At 50.9% G+C, this 18,563-nt stretch overlaps 1 protein-coding gene across 1 annotated transcript; it reads right to left on the bottom strand.

The window, feature by feature from the left end:
• Window positions 1-2,768: 2,768 nt before the first annotated feature.
• On the bottom strand, window positions 2,769-16,712 carry PCDH12 (protocadherin 12). Its single transcript, XM_036116401.2, has 4 exons — window positions 13,529-16,712; window positions 10,377-10,474; window positions 8,331-8,482; window positions 2,769-4,233 (listed from the first exon to the last, which is right to left on the bottom strand). The coding sequence occupies exons 1-4, from the start codon at window positions 16,406-16,408 to the stop codon at window positions 3,764-3,766; spliced, it is 3,600 nt and encodes a 1,199-aa protein (XP_035972294.1). The 5' UTR covers window positions 16,409-16,712; the 3' UTR covers window positions 2,769-3,763.
• Window positions 16,713-18,563: the final 1,851 nt, after the last annotated feature.

The raw sequence follows: 18,563 nt of genomic DNA, 5'->3' as shown, positions 1-18,563 counted from the left end.
TAGTGGTTGCCATCTCAAGCTTGTTTCAGCCAGAGGAGAGGTAGAGTCAGTGAGCTGCCAAGCTGAAGTTGGGTGACAGACAAGGAGGCTGCCTATCAATCGCTGAGCTGCCCCCAGGCTCCAAGTGAGCACCGCACCGCACTCCTCGTGCTGGAGAACGGCTGACTATTGATAAAAAATGTCCCTCTGCGCTTTCCAAATTAAGACGACATTTAACTGAGTGCTGGCTGGCTTGCCTGCCCCCTCAGTCTCCCGGGGGACAGAGCCCATCTTGGTGAACACTGTTCTGAGCATGTCCGAAGTCTCAGCTTTGACATCTTGGCTGATGCGAAGAAGTTTCTGTAACCCTCCTGTTCAGCACGCTCCGTTCTGTCACCATACCCCCTGTCACTCTCAGCCTGTTCCTGGGAAAGGGCTGAGTGTCCCTAGGCAAGAAGGGGGCATTGACCTCAAGTACGTACGTCCCCACGCGGACCGGACTTCGGTTGCCCCAGAACAGAAACAGCTCTACCCGTGAGTTGTCCAGGGTCTGTGGGCAAGGCAGAACCGAGGACCGGCAGAGAGGATCGCAGGGGTCCTTCATCTTATTTAGGTCACAGAGCCCTTTGAAAATGTGCTGAAAGCACTGACTCTTCCCATAGAAAAGTGTGCTTCCTCCAATTTTGCATACAATTCAGCTAATTCATGGATCTTGAAGCCCAACTGTGGACCCCAGGTTAGGAACTGCTGATATATTAAAAAGAACATTAAGGGCACCTGGGCAGCTCAGTCGTTAAGCGTCTGCCTTCGGCTCATGTCATGATCCCAGGGTTCTGGGATGGAGCCCCAAGTTGGGCTCCCTGCTCAGGGGGGAGTCTGCTTCTCCCTCTCCCTCTGCCCCTGCTTGCTCTGCTCATGCTCTCTTTCTCTCTCTCAAATAAATACAATCTTTAAAAAAAAAAAAATCATATGAATCCCAGATCCAGATCCTAGCCCTGCCACACACCCACCATGTGGCTTTGCACAAGGCAGCTTTTTCAGTCTTGCCTTTTCCTTGGTGATATAATGTTCTGGCTCCTTATGACTAAAATTACCTGTGTTTGTGGAGGTTGAGGCCATGACTGAGACCAGTGCAGCATAACCTTTCATAGGTCAACACGTTCCTTGGAGAATCCAATAAGGACTCCATATCTTCTGCCTAGAAAAATGCCTATACACAAGGATTTGCCTAGTAATCACAAGGTCTACAGATTAAGGACTTCTGAACCAGAGTGAAGCAGTGATCCAGGGTATCCAATGATCTAGGTGACAGCCATGATTCCAGGTTTCTTTTTAATTAATTAATTAATTAGGTTCCAGGTTTCTTAGGTTACCTCTTCCCCCATCTCTTCTTCTCTCGACCCTCCCAACACCAGCTCTGCATCAAAAATCCACTCGTAATTGAAGAGGGGGTGGTGGCAGTCAACATTGTCTACTCTAGTTCTGTGGTTTTTAGACTTTGATTTCACATAATGGAAACTTTTTTCTTCATAATGACGTCTTAGCTAGAGCTCCAATACAGATAAAAGGGAACTCTGAAGTATTGATTTATTCATTTATTCATTCATTCATGCATTCAACAAGTAAGTACACATCAGGTGCTGTTTTGTGTCGGTCTCCTGGCTGGTCAAGCTGGAGACCCTGCCTGCTCAGTCTCCCCAGCCTCTCTCATTGCCTTGGGGAGCCCAACAGCGTAAAAATCACAGATCTTGGAAGGAAATCACTGGGGCCTGAAGTGAGGTGATCAGAGACCCAGAGACTCTGCTCTTTAAGCCCTTAACTCTCAGGAGCCTTATTTTTGTCATCTGTAACATAGAATAACAGGATAATGGTGCCACATTGGATTCCAAGTTTACATGGCTTTCATTATCCTTGGTCAGGAGTATGATTGGCCCATTTCTGTGGACAGTGAACATGAATACTGGCCTCCAAAAGAGGACGGAAGGAGGAGCACAGAGAGGAATTTTTGCCTTCAGTGTCGAGGAGAGTCCCATGCTACTGAGAAGCTGAATGGCTGGCTGAATGACTGCTTGGAAATTTCCAGGAAAATTATAAGGCTGAGCCTTGCTAAAATATTGGCTATTTCTTTGCTGCTTCCTGCCCTGGAAGTTTTGCTGTTGTCAGTATTGATTTCATAGACCCAGTTCATACACTGTCCTCTAGGGCCTGAATTCACAGGCCCAAACCTGCTGCGACAGAGGAAGATTTACCCATGAACGCTGGGTCTGCAAACATGACTTCTGTACCTGAAGGGCTAATCGCTGGGAAAGGACAGGAGCCTGCAGAGGCCCAGGCCTGCGTCAGATCAGATCCCAGTCCCTCTTGTTTTGTGCTTGGAAATGCAGAGCTGTGCAGGCCTGAGCAGCTTTAGAAATGTTCTTTCCAACAGTGTTTCATGAGGGGAACTCAGACAAGTCCACTACTGAGAAAAGCTCACCTGTGGGGCCTTTTCCTTTCCTTTCCTTGGCTGGCAATCTAGTGTCAAGGTCAAGGGCATAGGTTTTGGTGTTGGTCAGTCCTGGTTCCAAATCTTGGCTCTGCCTCTACTCTTTTTTTTTTTTAAGATTTATTTTATTATTATTATTTTTTAAGATTTTATTTATTTATTTGACAGAGAGAGACATGGCGAGACAGGGAACACCAGCAGGGGGAGTGGGAGAGGGAGAAGCAGGCTTCCCGCGGAGCAGGGAGCCCAATGCGGGGCTCGATCCCAGGACCCTGGGATCACGACCTGAGCCGAAGGCAGATGCTTAACGACTGAGCCACCCAGGCGCCCCAAGATTTATCTATTTATTTTAGAGAGAGAGAGTGAGAGAGCGTGCATGTGCAGGGGGAGGGACAAAAGAAGAGGGAAAGAAGCAGAAGCCCTGCTGAGCATGCGTGGCCCCACCTGGGCTTGATCTCATGACCCCGAGATCTTGACCTGAGCCAAAATCGAGAGTCAGACGCTTAACCAGCTGAGCCACTCAGGGACCCCTCTGCCTCTACCCTTGATCTTGGGCAAGACCCTCTGCTTCTCTAAGCCTCATGTCCTTGTCTGTGAAATGGGGATAACACCTCACTCCTAGGGTTGTTGGAAAATTAAATTAAATCCTAGTGTAAAGCCTGGGGCCTGGTTCACATAAACATTCTATAAATAGTCATGCTTTTCTTAGCCCTAATTTTGCGTTGGAGAAGCAGATTATTTGATAATGTAGCAATAGAGAAGTGGGGTCAAGAGTCCACATGTTAATCACTGTGTACCTCTGTGCTCTACTCAGGTCCGGGTCCAGCATCCCCTCTTGCCAGGGAATGGGTGACAAGGAACCCTCACTCTGTTAACCTCCCCTACCCTCCCCCACCTTGACAGGTGCACACAGGAGAATGAGCCAGTGCTTTTCCTTTATTAGTAGGTCAGAGAGCTTTGCCTGGCACCCCAGGATCCAGCCCCCACCCTCAAGTATGCGATGAGGCCATCCTTTCTTGCTTAGGACACTCCTTGGCATCTGTCCCACGGGGCAGACTGACCCCCTGTGCTCTACACGTGTTTTGCCAGCAAACACTCATTTCAGCCACACACGTCTCCGTCCTCCAAAAAACTCACAGGCAGAGCCAGCCCCTAACAAGGGGCTGCTTTGATCAGCCAGCTATTAGTCGTGGGGCCTCTGCCTCCTCTGCGGGGCACCATCGGTCACCCTAAAGTTCTTGGGCCACCGCTGGACCGTGAGTTCAAAGATTTTAGAAAGCAGCTCATGTCCCAGGATCCTCAGGGCCTGGGCTCCCTGACGTCTCCCAGGGCCCCTGGTCCCTGGATCCACAGGCCCCTGCTGCTGCCGCCGCCGCCAGTCCTGCCCTCGGCCCCCTTCGCTGCCCCCGGGCCCCCCTGTCCTTCCGTGCCCGAGGCCCCGCTGGTGGCCAGGTCCAGACTGAGGGTCCTCCCGCACACCGACAGCCGCCGCAGCACTTCGGAGGCCGCCTCCACCGGCACGCCGGAGCGCTGCTCCAGCAGCATTTCCAACAGCGAGCTCATCTCCGAGAGGAACGTGCTGGCCAGCCGCGTGCCCGTCAGGCTCAGCTCAGGCCCGGGCGCCTTGCCGAACGTCTGGAAGGTCCTGGGCTCCTCTACGGCCGGAGCGTCTGCGGCGAACACGTTGTCGCGGTAGTTGGTGGTGAGGGGCAGAGAGAGCCTCGCCATCCAGGCCGGGTCGGGGGCGCTCAGCCGGTCCAGGGCCAGGCCTGCACGGGGAGGAGGGGAGCCGGTGAGGGCCGGAGGGGGAGGGGGTGCGGGGGGGTGCGGGGTGCGGGGGGCGGGGCAGGGCCGGGCAGCCGAGGGCGGGGCCGTGGGCGAGGGCTCCGGACCGAGGAGGGAAGGGAAATGGCGGGGCACAGACGGGGGAGGCCCGACGGGGCGGGAAGGAAGAGGCCCTGACGGGGAAGCTCGTTGGGCAGGAAGGCTGCCCACCGAAGGACCCGAGGAGCTGAGCGGGGAGGAGGCAGGAGGAGGAAGGAGGCCTGGAATTAGAAATTGGCCCTTTTCTTTTCTTTTTTTTTTTTTTTAAAGATTGTATTTATTTATTTGAGAGAGAGAGAATGAGAGACAGAGGGCACGAGAGGGAAGAGGGCAGAGGGAGAAGCAGACCCCCTGCCGAGCAGGGAGCCCGATGTGGGACTCCATCCCGGGACTCCAGGATCATGACCTGAGCCGAAGGCAGTCGCTTAACCAACTGAGCCACCCAGGCGCCCAGAAATTGGCCCTTTTCTAAAGAATTTCCTGACCCTGCTGTGTTTCGGGCTAGGTGTCTTCCAGCCACTGCGGTGCAGCCAGGATTTTCACTCCCTCAGGGCACTAGAAGCTGCGGATGGGGGGGGGGGGGGCATCCCTTTTCTTAGCCCAGGCTGGAGTTCCTGGCTTGGTGCTGCCATCTGTTTGTATTCATAGTAATAGTGACCATTTATTAAGTTCCTCCACGCCAAGCAATTTAACCTCCGCACAAACCTTTGACGTGAAGAGCCCTATTCCATTTTATGGATGAGGAAACAAAGTTCCAAGAAGTTGAATCACCCGTCTACTAGGCAACCAACCCAGATTTGACCCCATAGCTGATGACTTCGGAGCCCCATATGCCCCTACCCTCCTACCCACTCTGAGTAGCTTCCCCCCATTACCCCCAGGGCACTCGGGATGCACACCTGTGACCTCCGGATTCCCCAGGCCTGGGAAGGTCTGGACCACCACTATGCCCTAAACTCCTCAACCTTTGCTTCTAAACTGCAGGAAACTCAGGCCTAGAGGCAGGCTAAGCACTGTCCCAGGAAAGGGACAGGGGCAGTGAAAAACTGTCCCCTAGATCCCTAATGCCACCACCACACTTTTCCTTTTCCTATCTCTTCAACAAGAATGCTATCTCAAAAAACTAACCCTAGGCCGGATGGTAGAGGCCAAGACAAAGAAAGAAAATGTAAGTCTTACGGTTAAGAAATTGTGCCTTAAAAAAAAAAAAAAAGTACAACATCCACTTCATCATGTGTTTAATGTTTGCTTAAGGCGAGCTGCTTTAGAATCTGTGCATATAATAAAAGACTAGAAGGAGGTATGTCAAAATGTTAACTGGAATTACTCCTGGACAGAAGTGATTTATTCTGTTTTCGTTTACCTCCATTTTTCTACCTTAACCAGATATTACTTTTGTAATTTGGAAAAGTTATTCCAAAATACAGCTAATGGCTGTTTATATTGATAAATGAGTCTCTGTCTTGCCTTGTCAGGGAGGAGCTGTGAAGGCTGTGAGGCAGGGCAGGCCTCTTCCCACCTGGTCCAGCCCATGCCTGGGATTTAGTAAGCATTTCTTGAATGACTCAGTGAACATAAATATTAACCCTGGGCATTTGGGAAATGTAAACCTTAGTTCCCTGAGACTCAGGGGTAATAAGGTTGAAACTCTTTTGGTTACAGAATCAGGCCTTTGTACGAGGGCCAGAGAGCTTATGAAGCTTGGAATGAGAAAATTGCTAGAGTGTATGAGAATGGCTGAAAAGTGACGGGGAGTCCACCCAGAGGCAGGTGGATGCCGGGCTGGCTTGAACTTGATTTCCCACCTTTGCCATTTATGAGCAGTGTGACCATGGGAAAATTGCTTAACCTCTCTGAGCCTCCTTCATGTCTCATGAAGTGTTGAAATAGTAGTACTCATCTTGTCAGGTTGCTGTGCGCAGTCACTGAGCTCATGCAACCATTAAAATGTTGTCCTCATCACAGCATCAGATGGATGCAGCCATGACCGCCGGGGTCAGCAAGCTCACCAAAAGCCCTTTGGCAGCTCTGCCCTGTGAGCAGCACAGGCTTTTCTATCCCTGGTGCCCTCATCATCCCCCAGCATCCTCCATGCCCTCTGTGCTGTGGAAAAGCAGGACCATGTGGCAGCTGAGCACACAGGTTCCAGCCCAGAGCTGGCCGGTTCAGACATAATGTGAGCCAGAGAGGTCATTTTAAATTTTCTAGGAGGCAGGTTAAAAAAGTAAAAAGAAAAGGTGAAATCAATTTGTAAAACATTTTAAACGTAATACCATTTTATCATGTCATGAATATTTTTTAAATTAATGAAATATTTGACATTCTTAAGTCTTCAAAATCTGAAGTGTGTTTTATATGTTTATCACATCTTTTTAAAAAATAATAAGTTACACTTTTTCATGCTTTTTATTTTTATTAAGTAAGCTCTATGCCCAACATGGGGCTTGAAGATGGATGATTTTTTTTTTTTAGATTTTTTTTTTTCTTTTTAAAGTAATCTCTACGCCCAATGTGCAGCTTGAACTCACGACCCTGAGATCAGGAGTTGCATGCTCTACCCACTGAGCTGGGCAGGGGCCGCCATATATCACATCTTGATTGTGACTAGCTATTTTCATACGTGGCTAGTGGCTACTGTATTGGACCTCACAGTTGTAGGGTGTAGACAATGCTGTCCTGTAAAACTTTCTCTATGTGTGCTATCCAAGGCAATATCCACTAACCATGTGTGGCTATTGAGTGCTTGAAATGTGGCTGGTATAACTGAGGAACTGAATTTTTCATTTTACTTAATTTTAATTAGATTTAATTTTACTTTTAATTTAGAGCCACGTTGTCAATGTTGGGAAAATTACTAAACAACCTTGCCCCTCAGTTTTTTCCTTTATGAAATGGGGATAGTGAATAATTCCTTCTTGTAAGATTTTCTCATGTGGAACATAGAACAGGGACTAGCACATAGAAAGCTCTCAATAAATGTTAGCTATGTTTTTTTAACCGAGGAAAAGGAAGTCCCTGCCATGCTTTCAGTGTGTTTGCAGCCGGATGGAGCACATAGGGTATGTCCAGTTGAGAAAAAGATAATTATACAGAAAGAGAAAACCACAGTGTAGGTATGGACAGAGGTATGGTGTGTTACCTAAAGGAGGCTGACCAGTGTCCAGCTAGCACATTCTTTTTTAATTTTTTTAATTTAATTATTTTATTTTATTTTATTTTATTTTACTTTTTTAAAAGATTTTATTTATTTGAGAGAGAAAAAGAGAGACGGAGAGAGCGTGAGCAGGGGTAAGGGCAGAGGGATAAGCAGACCCTCCGCTGAATTCAGAGGTGAGGGGCGGAGGTGGAGGCTTGATCCCAGGATCCTGAGATCATGACCTGAGCCAAAGTCAGATGCTTAACCGACTAAGCCACCCGGGTGCCCCAGTTAGCACATTCTTGAATTAAAGTCCAGATTTTGTACTTTCTATCAAAACGAATTATTTCTCTAGAAAATATTATTTTTGTTTCGATTAGATATGTTAACACATTAAAGAATTGACTCAGTTCTCAGGATGGGAGGATATTTAAACCCACCAAAGAAACACAGATGGGTGGTTTAGGAAGTAAAGGGAGGTCTCCTGATGGCAGGCAGGCCCAGGTTGGCTCCCCTTCAGTCACTGATGAGCTAAGTGACTCTGGGCAGGCTGTGGTACTTCTCTGAGCCTCAGTTTGCTTATCTCTAAATTGGAGCTCATAACATCTACCTCCAAAGACTGTTTAAAAGCTTAACTGAGCTAATGTGTATAAGACACTTCCTAGTACCTGGCACACACAAAGAGCTCATTTACTATTCTTAGGATTTTTAAAATGAATAATCAAAGTAGAATCTGGTCTTTAAACAAATGAAGACTGTCTGAAGCGTTAGGGAAAGTAAAATGTTGCTGATAGTCCTGCCCAGAAACAGAACGTCTGTGTTCTCCCGTGGAGAAGGCTGACGTCTGGACATGTGGGGGACTGTGGGGGTAGAAGCAGGCTCAGGGTCATCCTGAGGAGTCTTTACCTGTGTGTGGGTCCAACAGGCTTGACAGCTCTTCTTCTAGCAGCTGCTTCACGGACAGGTCCTCTTCAGGATCCAAGCACCCTTCCTCCTGGTCTGGTTCTGCCTGGCCACCAGCCCTGGCACCTGGGCCATCTGGGTCTGGGATTGCGCTCCTGCAAAGCCCACGAGTGAGGAAGTTACACACAGATTCATTCATTCCTGCTCATGAACATTCTTCTGCTCATGCCAGCATTCATCCATCCACTTAAGGAGGTGGATACACAGCCCGGCTTTCAGAGTCAGACCAACCGGGGTTACTTGGTCCCAGGCCTCCTGCCTACTCTCCATCTGTTGCCTCATCTGTAAAATGGAGGTAATAAATAACACCCACCTCCAGGGGCAGGCAAAATGAGACAGTGTATGTAAAGAAGCTGGTACCTGGCACCTTGTAAGCACTCAGCAAAAGAAGAAACAATGAATGCATTGATATTATTATTCCCCATTGTCCCTCCCATTCCTTCTCATTGCCTGGCCCAGAGTAGCAGTGTAGTAACTTTGGTTGAGACAAGGCAGTCATCTGTCCATCCATCTATCCATCCACCTCCAGCCATCTGAGTATGAGCTCCAGTGAGAGCAGAAATTTTTGTCTGTCTCATTCCCTGGTCAGCCAGTGCTCAGAACAGGGCCTGACACATAGTAGGTGCTTCGTAAATACTTTGTGGACAAAGTGACTGAATATTCCCTACTCCCTATTTGAGGCCAAATCCCAGACCAGAATCAGAAAGCCACTCAGACTCTCCCTGACTCCTGCTGTCTCCAGCCTGGCCTCTCCCTCCCACAGACCCTGCCTGCCACCTGGGGGAGGCCAGTTCCTGGGACTGCCTCAGTATGGGGAGGCAGGTCTGGCCCCACATTCCAGCAGGTGGGAAGGCTCCCCGAGGGGCTTTAAGGTCTGGGGTCCTTTCTGCTTTTTTTCTGTGACCATTTCTGCCGCCATGAAGTGCTCAGGAGGGAGGTGGCAATTTTGCAAGTGATGATGACAACAACTAATGTTTATTAAGCAGTTACTCCGAGTCAGGCCTTAGGCTCTGCAAGTTATATGCACCTTATCCTCAAACTTTTCACATCTGTGAGGGGTTCTCCTGTTATCATTCCCATTTTGCAAATAAGAAAACCAAGGCTTGTGAAAATTATGCACCTTATCCCCACGGATTAAGTGTCAAAGCCAAAACTCAAATCCAGGCTGATGTGACTATGGAGTGCGTGTACTCACTGCTACTCCACGCTACCGCCCACCATCTTTGCAAAAAAGAAGCCATGAGTTGTCAAGGCAAGAGCACCGAACCTGGAGTCAGGTGCCCCGAGCTGGTTCCAGCTTTGCCGCTCACTGGCCATGTGACCTCGAACAAAGTCACTTCAGGAGGAAAGGACTTTTAGCGTCAGCTGTTCACCTACTACGTGCCAGTCACTGGGCTGTGAGCTTAAAATACATTTGATCGTTAAATCCTTACCCCAGTGCTGCAAGGAAGTATGGTGACCTCTATTTTACAGGTAAAAAACTGAGGCCCCAAGGATTTACCTGGCTTGCTCAAATTGAACATAGCTGGGTTGTATCAAACTATTTAAAGCCCCAGTTTCTATATCTGTAACAAAAAGGAGTTAGATTAGATGTCCTCTTGAGCTCTCTTTAATTCTAGGACTGCCCAAAAGAACACACCTACACACTCATGTCCTCAGCCAGGGAAACTTCATAATTGTTTAAGGGTCAAGACAAAGAAAGCTGAAAGTTACACACTTAAAGCCCATAGCCTAGCACCTCTGCAATCAGGGGACAGATAGAACCTCAGGGATGAAGTCATTTCCTTAGAGACTCTGGGTCCTGTAAATACTATAAATACAGTTGCTCCAGGACCACGCTGCCTGGGATGGGGGGATGGATGCTGTCCGCTGCTCTCCCAGGGGGACGCTGTCTGGGATGTGCTCACCCTTCCTCAGATCACAGAGGCTCCAGGGGTGAAGGCAAGCCGGTGGGGGGCTTGAGAAGCCTGTGGTCCATGTGTTGCTTACCTGCCGCCGCTGGGCTTGGCCAAGTACTTATTTCCCCGGTGGTTTGGTTTGGGCTGGAATTGGCCCTGATGCAGCAAGGACAGCAGCTGGGAGATTTGCTGCAAGACAGGAAAAATCTGTTGACTCCACACAATTCCGACCCAGCACACTTCCTTGCCGGATGTTTCCCTCAATGCCGGCGCTTTCTTTTTATAGTCTTTCCTCCAGCTTCAGATGTTTGTGTGATCAGATGGGGGATGGTGAACAGTGACGGAGGCAGGGACCTGTGCAGGCAGGATCCTTGCTTTGCCATGTCACCACAGGACCTGGGAGTCTGAGGGAGAGCAGGGGGACCCCCTGCGCCCACCCTTCCTTCTCATTCCAAGTGACCTGCTCCCGCTGGAGTCTGCGGGATGGGGCTGAAAAATGCATTTCCTGACCATAAATTCATCATTACTTTGATAAGGATTATCTTAAGGGGTTATTTCCCCACCTTCAGCAGTACTCAAACACTCAGCCAATTTTGGTGGGGCCAGGTGCAAGACTCTGCTCTGGAGAAAGCAAAATGGTATCATCCAATCATTCATTTATCCATTCTTTCATTCATTCAACAAGGGTGTGAATGAAACCAGAAGGCGCGGCAGGCCGAAAGTCTGGAGGCGAGGGCGGAGGTTCCGAGAGGCTGCAGAATGGGGCAGGGTCGGGCGAGATGTCAGGGCCAGACCCTGCAGGGCCTTGTGAGGGCGAAGGCAACAGACCAAGTCTCGGGAGGCTAAGTTCTAGTTCAAGGTCATTTCTAGTTTGTGTAATGTCAGGCAGGTTTTTAGACATTCTCAGACCTCAGTTTCCTCGTCTCTAAGTTGGAGCTGGAAATACCCATCCGGCCTTCTTCACAGGGTGGTCAGGATTAATTCACCCAGTGGTTTGAGAATTTAAAACGCTCAGAGAATGCAAGGATTATGGGTTGTTACTCTTAGAAATCCTGGACCTACCCCCAGTCTTCCCTGAGAAGGCTCAGGACTTCCCACTCAGCCTCTCTGGGCAGCTCCAACTACTAGTGCCAACCTCAGGGGACAGTTGGAAGAGGGCTGGGGCCCAGTTGCCTGCGTCAGGGCAGATCACATCTCCTGACCCAGGCCCAGAAGCCCTCCTAAGGCACCTGCCACTCTTCTAAGCGTTAGCTGATAGTTCAGGGACACTCCCTGAGTGTCACAGCCTGAGCATAGTGTTGTTGTTCAGGGTCGCTTCAGAGTTAGAGTGCAGACTCTGGAATCAGTCAGACTCGGATTCAAATCCTAAATCTGCTGCTGCCCCAGTTCCATCTGCATGGCCTTGAGAAATTACTTAAGCATTTTGAGCCTCAGTTTCCTCAGCAGTAAAAAGGGAATAATATCAAGGCCCATGTGGTTGTAGCTGTAAGGATCAAATGCGTGAACATATATAATTCATTTATTTATTTTTTTAAACTTTTTTAAAGTAATCTCTGTGCTCACTGTGGGACTTGAACCCATGACCCCGAGATCAAGAGTCACATGCTCCACTGACTGAGCCAGGCCAGGTGCCCCTATGATTCATTTATTAATAGATCTTTTGACAAGCACTTCATAACTGTAGGGTGGTGTATAATCCCATTTAATTCTTATAATAACCCTAGGGAAAAGATACCATCATACCCATTTTGCAGATGTGGAATGTGAGGCTCAGAGAGGCTACATATCAGTTAGCGTCAGGGCTAGAATTTGAACCCAGATCTGACTCACTGTGGCACTGTGCTGCTGGAAAGACATGAGCATTAGGCAGATTGCCTCCTACCCTCACATTGATCCCAGCTGGACACCCTTCTTTCCATCACCCCAGTGGGTTCACCCCCAGTGCCTGCTCTCTGCTGTCTCTGTTCACCAACAACCAGCACAGTGTTTGTTTCAAAAAGCTCACTCAGTAAGCATTTGAAGAATGAATGAATGAATGAATGAATGAATGAGTAAATGGCTCTGGGCAACCTCTGGAGCTACATAGGGCTCAGGGCAAGACTCCTAAGAGAGCAGTGGGGCTCTCTCCAGGTGGCTTCCTGGGGAGGATGTGGGGGAAGGAAGCTGTGTCCTTGCGCCACAGGAAACCTGAGTTGATTGCTTGGCCAAACAGACGTGTGCCTTGAGTGGGCAGCCTGGCTCAGGGAAAGTTATCTGAAGTACAGAGGAACAGATATGGGTGTGAGATCAGGTACCGTCCCTGAGAAAGATTTCCCATTTCTGTCCAGTAAATCCTAGGTCACTAGATACTTTGTCCTTCATTATTCCATTTAATCCTCAACCCCTGGGAGGTAGCACAGGGTAAGTTTGGAATCATAACTGCCATTTGAGGAAAATGAGGCTCTGATGTTGGACAGACTTGCCCAAGGTTGCCCAGCTCCTGAGTGGCTATGCTGAAATTTGAACCGAGAGCAGACTCCCAAGTTCTGAGACTGTTTCCACTGCCTCATTCTGCAGGCCTAGCCAACGAAGTCTAGTCTCAGGCAAGTCAAATGCAGCCCCTGAGCGCAGGGGCAATGCTGCCCATGCTGGCCTGCTTCACAGGAAGGCTGCCCAGACGACAAGAGGGCAGGAGGAGATGAAGAGCTTTGCAGAAGTCATTGTAACCATTTGCTGAGTGCTGACCGTGTGCTGGACATTATTCTAGGCTTTAAGTGCACTCATTTCATCTTCAAGCAAATTTAGGAGATGGGTACTATTAACATAGATATCTTCAACAGAGCAGCTGAGTAACATTCCTGTGGTTCACAGCTAGGAAGAGGTGGGGTCAGGATTTGAACCCAGGCAGGCTTATCCCAAAGCTTGTATTCTTAAACTTTTTCTGGGTTTCACTTGTGCCAGGCACATTGAGTATGTGCTTTATAGGAATTAACTGATCAAATCCTCAGGACAACTCTGCAAGACAGATGCTCTTACCCTCATCTCTGTTTTATAGGGAAATGAAGGCTCAGAGACAGTAAGTTGCCCAGGATCACACAGCTAGATTTCGTTAACCCCAGAACTGTGCCCTCCCTCACTGCATCCAATGTACCATAAAGTCCCTGGAGAGCCTCAGGAATGAATGTGACGAATGTAAGGGTAATAGGGGTGTCTGATGTGGTGGTCCAGGGGTGACCACAGAGAGAGCTGCCCACACCCGGTTACCTGAACAGGAGGAGAGTCCATCGTGAGCTCCTCGACAGGGTTCCGCTCCGCAAAAGCAGCCACAGATAGCCGGACCAGGCTCCGCAGGATCTGACGGGGACCTGACTCTTTCTCAGGGGTCACTTTGCCGTTGAGGTTCGGCTGCCGCCTCAGGGTTGCAGAGGAGGCCGGTGGGCTCAGTGGGGCCTCCTCGCTGCCCGAGTCTCCTGGCAGCCTCCCTGTGGTGCCGCCCATAACCTTCGGGGGCCTTGAGCGTGGCTGGCCCATCACAGGCTGGGACTCAGGAAGGTTCAGGTTCTCCCGGGAGGCGTTCCTCTGCCTGGGATGGTTGAAAAGGAGGTTGACAGTGTCTTGCAGCACCTCTCGGCTCTCAGCCTGTGCTCCCTGGTTGCCTTGGTTACGCAGGGTTCTATACAGCGTTGGCGTGAGGTGAAAGGGGGCCTGCAGGCACGGGTCCCAGCCTGCTTCCATCATCCCTTCCTTGCCTGCTTCCTTGGGGGGCTGCCCGACTTCGCCAGGCTCCTCCACCTGGCCCCTGAGCACAGGCACAAGGTGGATATCTGCCTTCTGAATGTGTTTCTGGGGCCTTTTGGGCTGGTGGCGGTAGGTAGATTCAGCCTCCCGACAGTTGTAGGCCCTGTTGTCCTTCTTCTCTGTCCTGCAGATGGACATGATCAGAGCCAAGATCAACCCAAAGATGGCCAGCAGTACGACCAGGCAAATCACTGTCAGCACCGATGTGCTCAGGGTCCCAGGCTCCCGGGCCCAGTCCCTCAAGTGATCCACACTGGTGACAAACAAGACCCTCAACAGGGCTTGGGTCTGCAAGGAGGGGCTGCCACGGTCTTCTACCACTATCTCCAGCTCCCACTCACTCCCAATGAGGCTGCTGGCATTGGTGATGTTGATGAACAACTGCCCCAGGTGGGGGCTGAGGACAAAGAGATGGGCTTCATTCCCGCGCCCAATGCTGTAGAGGAGCTCTCCATTGGCCCCTGAGTCTGCGTCTCTTGCTACAATGGTGGCCAAAAGGAATGGCCGGGAACTGTGGGTTGTCAGTGGTGGTGTGTCGGCACCCGCTGGAACCAAGCCATTAGGAGTTTCGATGGGTACCAGAAGGTGGCCGGTGGAGGCATTTACGAGCACTGAGAGGCTGGCTTTTCCATCACTGAGTATAGGATGAATCACCTCTGGGGCATTATCGTTGACATCCAAGAGGCTGACCCACACAGAGACGCTGGATGCAAGCTGGGGCTGGCCCTTGTCCTCTGCGATCACGCGGAACTCAAAACTGGCCATCTGTTCATAGTCTAGTGACCTCTGAGCAGTGACATCGCCTGTGTCTGAGTCAATAGCTACCAAGTGAGAAACTGGGGAGTCCTGGATACGGTATGAGATTTTTCCATTTATGCCCAAGTCTGCATCCTGAGCCTTGATGGTAATGAGGTGAAGAGAAGGTAGGTTGTTCTCCCGCGTAGAGACCTCATACCTGCTCCTCTCAAACACAGGTGCGTTGTCGTTGGCATCACTGATCTGAATGCTGAGCTGTTTCTTGGCCGATAATGGCTGGAGTCCTTGGTCTTGAGCCAGCAGAGTGAGGGTATATTTGGGCCACTGTTCTCTGTCCAGTGTGGTGTTGGTTAGCAGCATGTATGTATTGCCGTTGGTCCTTTTCAGCCTGAAGTGGCCCAGTTCTTGGCTCAGCCAGCAGTGGACCAGACCGTTGTTTCCTGAGTCCAAGTCATCTGCCATGACGAGAGCAATGAAACTGTCCTTTGGAAGAGCTTCTGACACCAGTGATGGCTGGGAGGCCCATGTGATGTGGATGCTTGGGGCATTGTCATTGACGTCCAGAACCTTGATGAGTACTTTGCAGTGGGCTGGAATGGGATTGGGACCTAGGTCCCTTGCCTGGACGTCCACCTCATAGGCAGGATTCTTTTCGTAGTCTAGGGGTTGACGCAAAATCACCTGGCCCGTCTTCGCATTGATACTGAATGTGTCCAGAACCTCTGGAGACACATGCTTACTGAGGAAGAATTCCACCTCCCCATTGGGACCTTGGTCAGGGTCCGTGGCAGTCAAGTTTATGAGGAGAGTACCAGGGGCAGCATCTTCTTGGATTTCTAGTGCCAGGGAGCTCTCAGCAAACACAGGGCTATTGTCATTGGAGTCCAGGACATTGACCTTGACCAAGCTGGTGCCCGACTTGGGGGGTTTCCCACTGTCATAGGCAGTTAGCACCAGATCAAAAAATGAGTGGATTTCCCTGTCTAGCTCCTTCACCACCACAAGTTCTGCATGTTTGGTCTCATCGGGCCCCACGATGACATCCAGGGCGAAGTGCTCGCTGGGAGACAGCGTGTACGAGTGCAGGGTGTTGGGGCCCGTGTCTGGGTCCAGGGCTCTGTCCAGGGGGATCCGGGTGCGCAGAGAGGCACTCTCAGAGATTTCCAGCCCCTGCTCACCTTTGGGGAACTGTGGCTCATGGTCATTGATGTCCAGCACCTGGATCTCCACATGGATTAGAGCCAAGTCCCCCGTGGCAAGCACGTCAAAGGAAACCAGGCAGGGATCCTGTTGCCGGCAAAGCTGCTCTCGGTCCAGCCGCCTCCCTGTGCTAAGCAGGCCATCCTCAGGATCCACCTGGATGGGGAGTGCCTGAGACAGCTGCAGGACCTGGAAGGCCGCCTTCGTCTGCCCGCGCCTCTCCTCCCAGCCCAGTTCCCGGGACAGCTTCCCTATCACTGTGCCGGACGGCACCTCTTCTGCCACTTGGTATTTCACAGTGAGAGTGGCCACTTCCTGACCATGCCCTGGAAGGAACAAGTAGCCACCTGACCCCAAAAGCCCCAGCAGAAGTGGCAGAAGTCGCATCATGCTTACCGCCAGAATGGGCTAGACTCAGAAACCACTACAGTTCTTCAAAGGCTAGGCAAGTCCTCCAGTGTTTCCCGAGGGGCTTGATTAGCCCCGTTCTCCTGCCCCCAGACCAGCTGTCACAGCCTCGTCCCATAATTAGATGGTGATGGAAGTAGCAGGATTCCCAGGCAAGGCCATCTTCATCTGAAGAGATCTCAGAGGTCCAAGCACTGATGAAGTGGGCACCCGTGGTTCCCCTTCAGTAAATGATGGACAAGAGCCGGTCCAAGAGGGACTTGACCCAGTAAAAGCAGGATGTGGGGATCGGACTTCCAAACAGTTGCTGGGCTGGGGAAATGGAGAAGCAGCTTTTTCCTATGGAAACCCCACCTACAGGAAAAGGGAGGGCTGTAAGTTTCAATGCCAATTAGAGAAAGAGGGCTTCCCGTAAAGCCCGAGGGGCCCGCAGCGGAGGAGGATGGGCCAGGGCTCCAGGGACAGGCCGACGGGGAGGTGCTATCCACGCAAGGCGGCCCCTGAGGGAAAGGGAGCCACTGTGTAGGCAAGTGGGCAGAGAGCCTGAGCCCCTGCCTGCCCCCCCGAGACCCCTCCTGGGCTTGTCATGCTCCCTGTGTCTCTCCTTTCCGCTGCTCTCTTTGTTTCCCTCATATCCTCATTATTCCTCTCCCATTCCGGTCTTTTCCCACACTCATCTACCTCGAAGTCCTGACTCTGCCCTGATCACCCACTTTTGTCCTCGGGAAGCAGCTGTGATTAAGAGAGCGGCCACAGGGGCCAAACTGCCTGGGTTCAAATCCTGACTCTGCAATTTACCAGCTGGGTCATGTGGGACAAGTCACTTACCCTCTCTGGGCTTCCACCACTCCGTCGTTAGAGTGTGGATGGGAATAAGAATAGTAGCCCGAACAGCAGGAAATTGTGAGGACAAATGAAATGATGTATGAGGGGCTGGGTCCTGGCTCAGAGGCACAGGCAATGATGTTTTGTGAGCGGTGGGTGTTGAGAACAGAATAGCTGGTCTCACCTTGTAGCTCTGGCTCTTGCACTGGCCCCGGGGCAGTCCCTGCCCACATGGACCCATGAGGGTGCCCGTGGCCTGGGCTCCTGAAGCCTGGGGATCTCTCCGACCTGACCATGTACCTTCCCTCCCCCTTCCCTTCCTGCTCGCCAGCCTGGAGGCCCATTGTTCTCTGCATCTGGTCCAGCCTGAGTCCCTATCTGGGGGAATCCCCGGCCTCCGGCTCCCTGCCTCCAAGGTTTTTATACTTGTCCCTCTCCCACGCTTTTCTCGCCTTATCCTTCCCTTCCCCCGATTCTTCTCTCCCCACTGCTGTTTATGACTGAGTCCCATGAACAGTACTCCCTCCCCACCCCCAACACTCCTAGGGAGGTGGATGTTTTCAGGTGTGCCCCCCCCATTCACCTCCTCACAGAGGTGAGGCCCAGGATCACCTGGGTGGCATTTGAGGGGGCTTGTGGCTTCTCATTTCCCTCCTCACTTGCTGCACCCAGCACCCTCCTGGTCTTAGACCCTGCCTCGGGCTGAGTCTAGAGGTTTGTAAAACACTGGAAGTGATGGGAATTTAAGGCCAGCTTCCTTTAGGTGGGTGTTTGCAACTGAGTCCTTGAGGCTGGAGGTGCCCATTGGGACACAGGGGACCCCCATCAGGGCCTGTTGGCCTCTGGCCATTAGGACAGGGGCAGCAGAGGGAGCTCCCTGGCCTTAGAGCTGTCTGTGCCCATCCCTGCCCCCCATCTTTTCTTTCCCGCGCCCTGTCCTTCACTCCATGTTCCACTCTGGAGGTTTCCTGTCCTTGTCACTTGTTGAACCACAGTAAGGGCCTGAATCCATGGGGCCATCTCCTATAGCGTGGCCCTAGAGAGAGAACACCCACAAGCTTGGAGACCTTGCACAAGTCACTTAACCTCTCTGGGCGTCGGTTTCCTTCTCTATAGAGTGTGGCTGTGCCCCACCTCATGAGATTGTGGTAAGAATTCAGTGAGATGCTACCTATAAGGGCCCCAGCACAGGGCCTGGTACAGAGAAAGCACCCATTCCATGTTACTGTAGCTTGTATTATTTTCCAGGTTTTATGCCTCCAATGCAAATGGTAATGACCTTGCATTTGTCCCTTCACTGTTTTTTTTTTTT

The sequence above is a fragment of the Halichoerus grypus genome, chromosome 2 (genome assembly GCF_964656455.1).
Source record: "Halichoerus grypus chromosome 2, mHalGry1.hap1.1, whole genome shotgun sequence".
NCBI classification, from domain to species: Eukaryota; Metazoa; Chordata; class Mammalia; order Carnivora; family Phocidae; genus Halichoerus; species Halichoerus grypus.
This window is presented reverse-complemented; position numbering and strand designations above follow the sequence as displayed.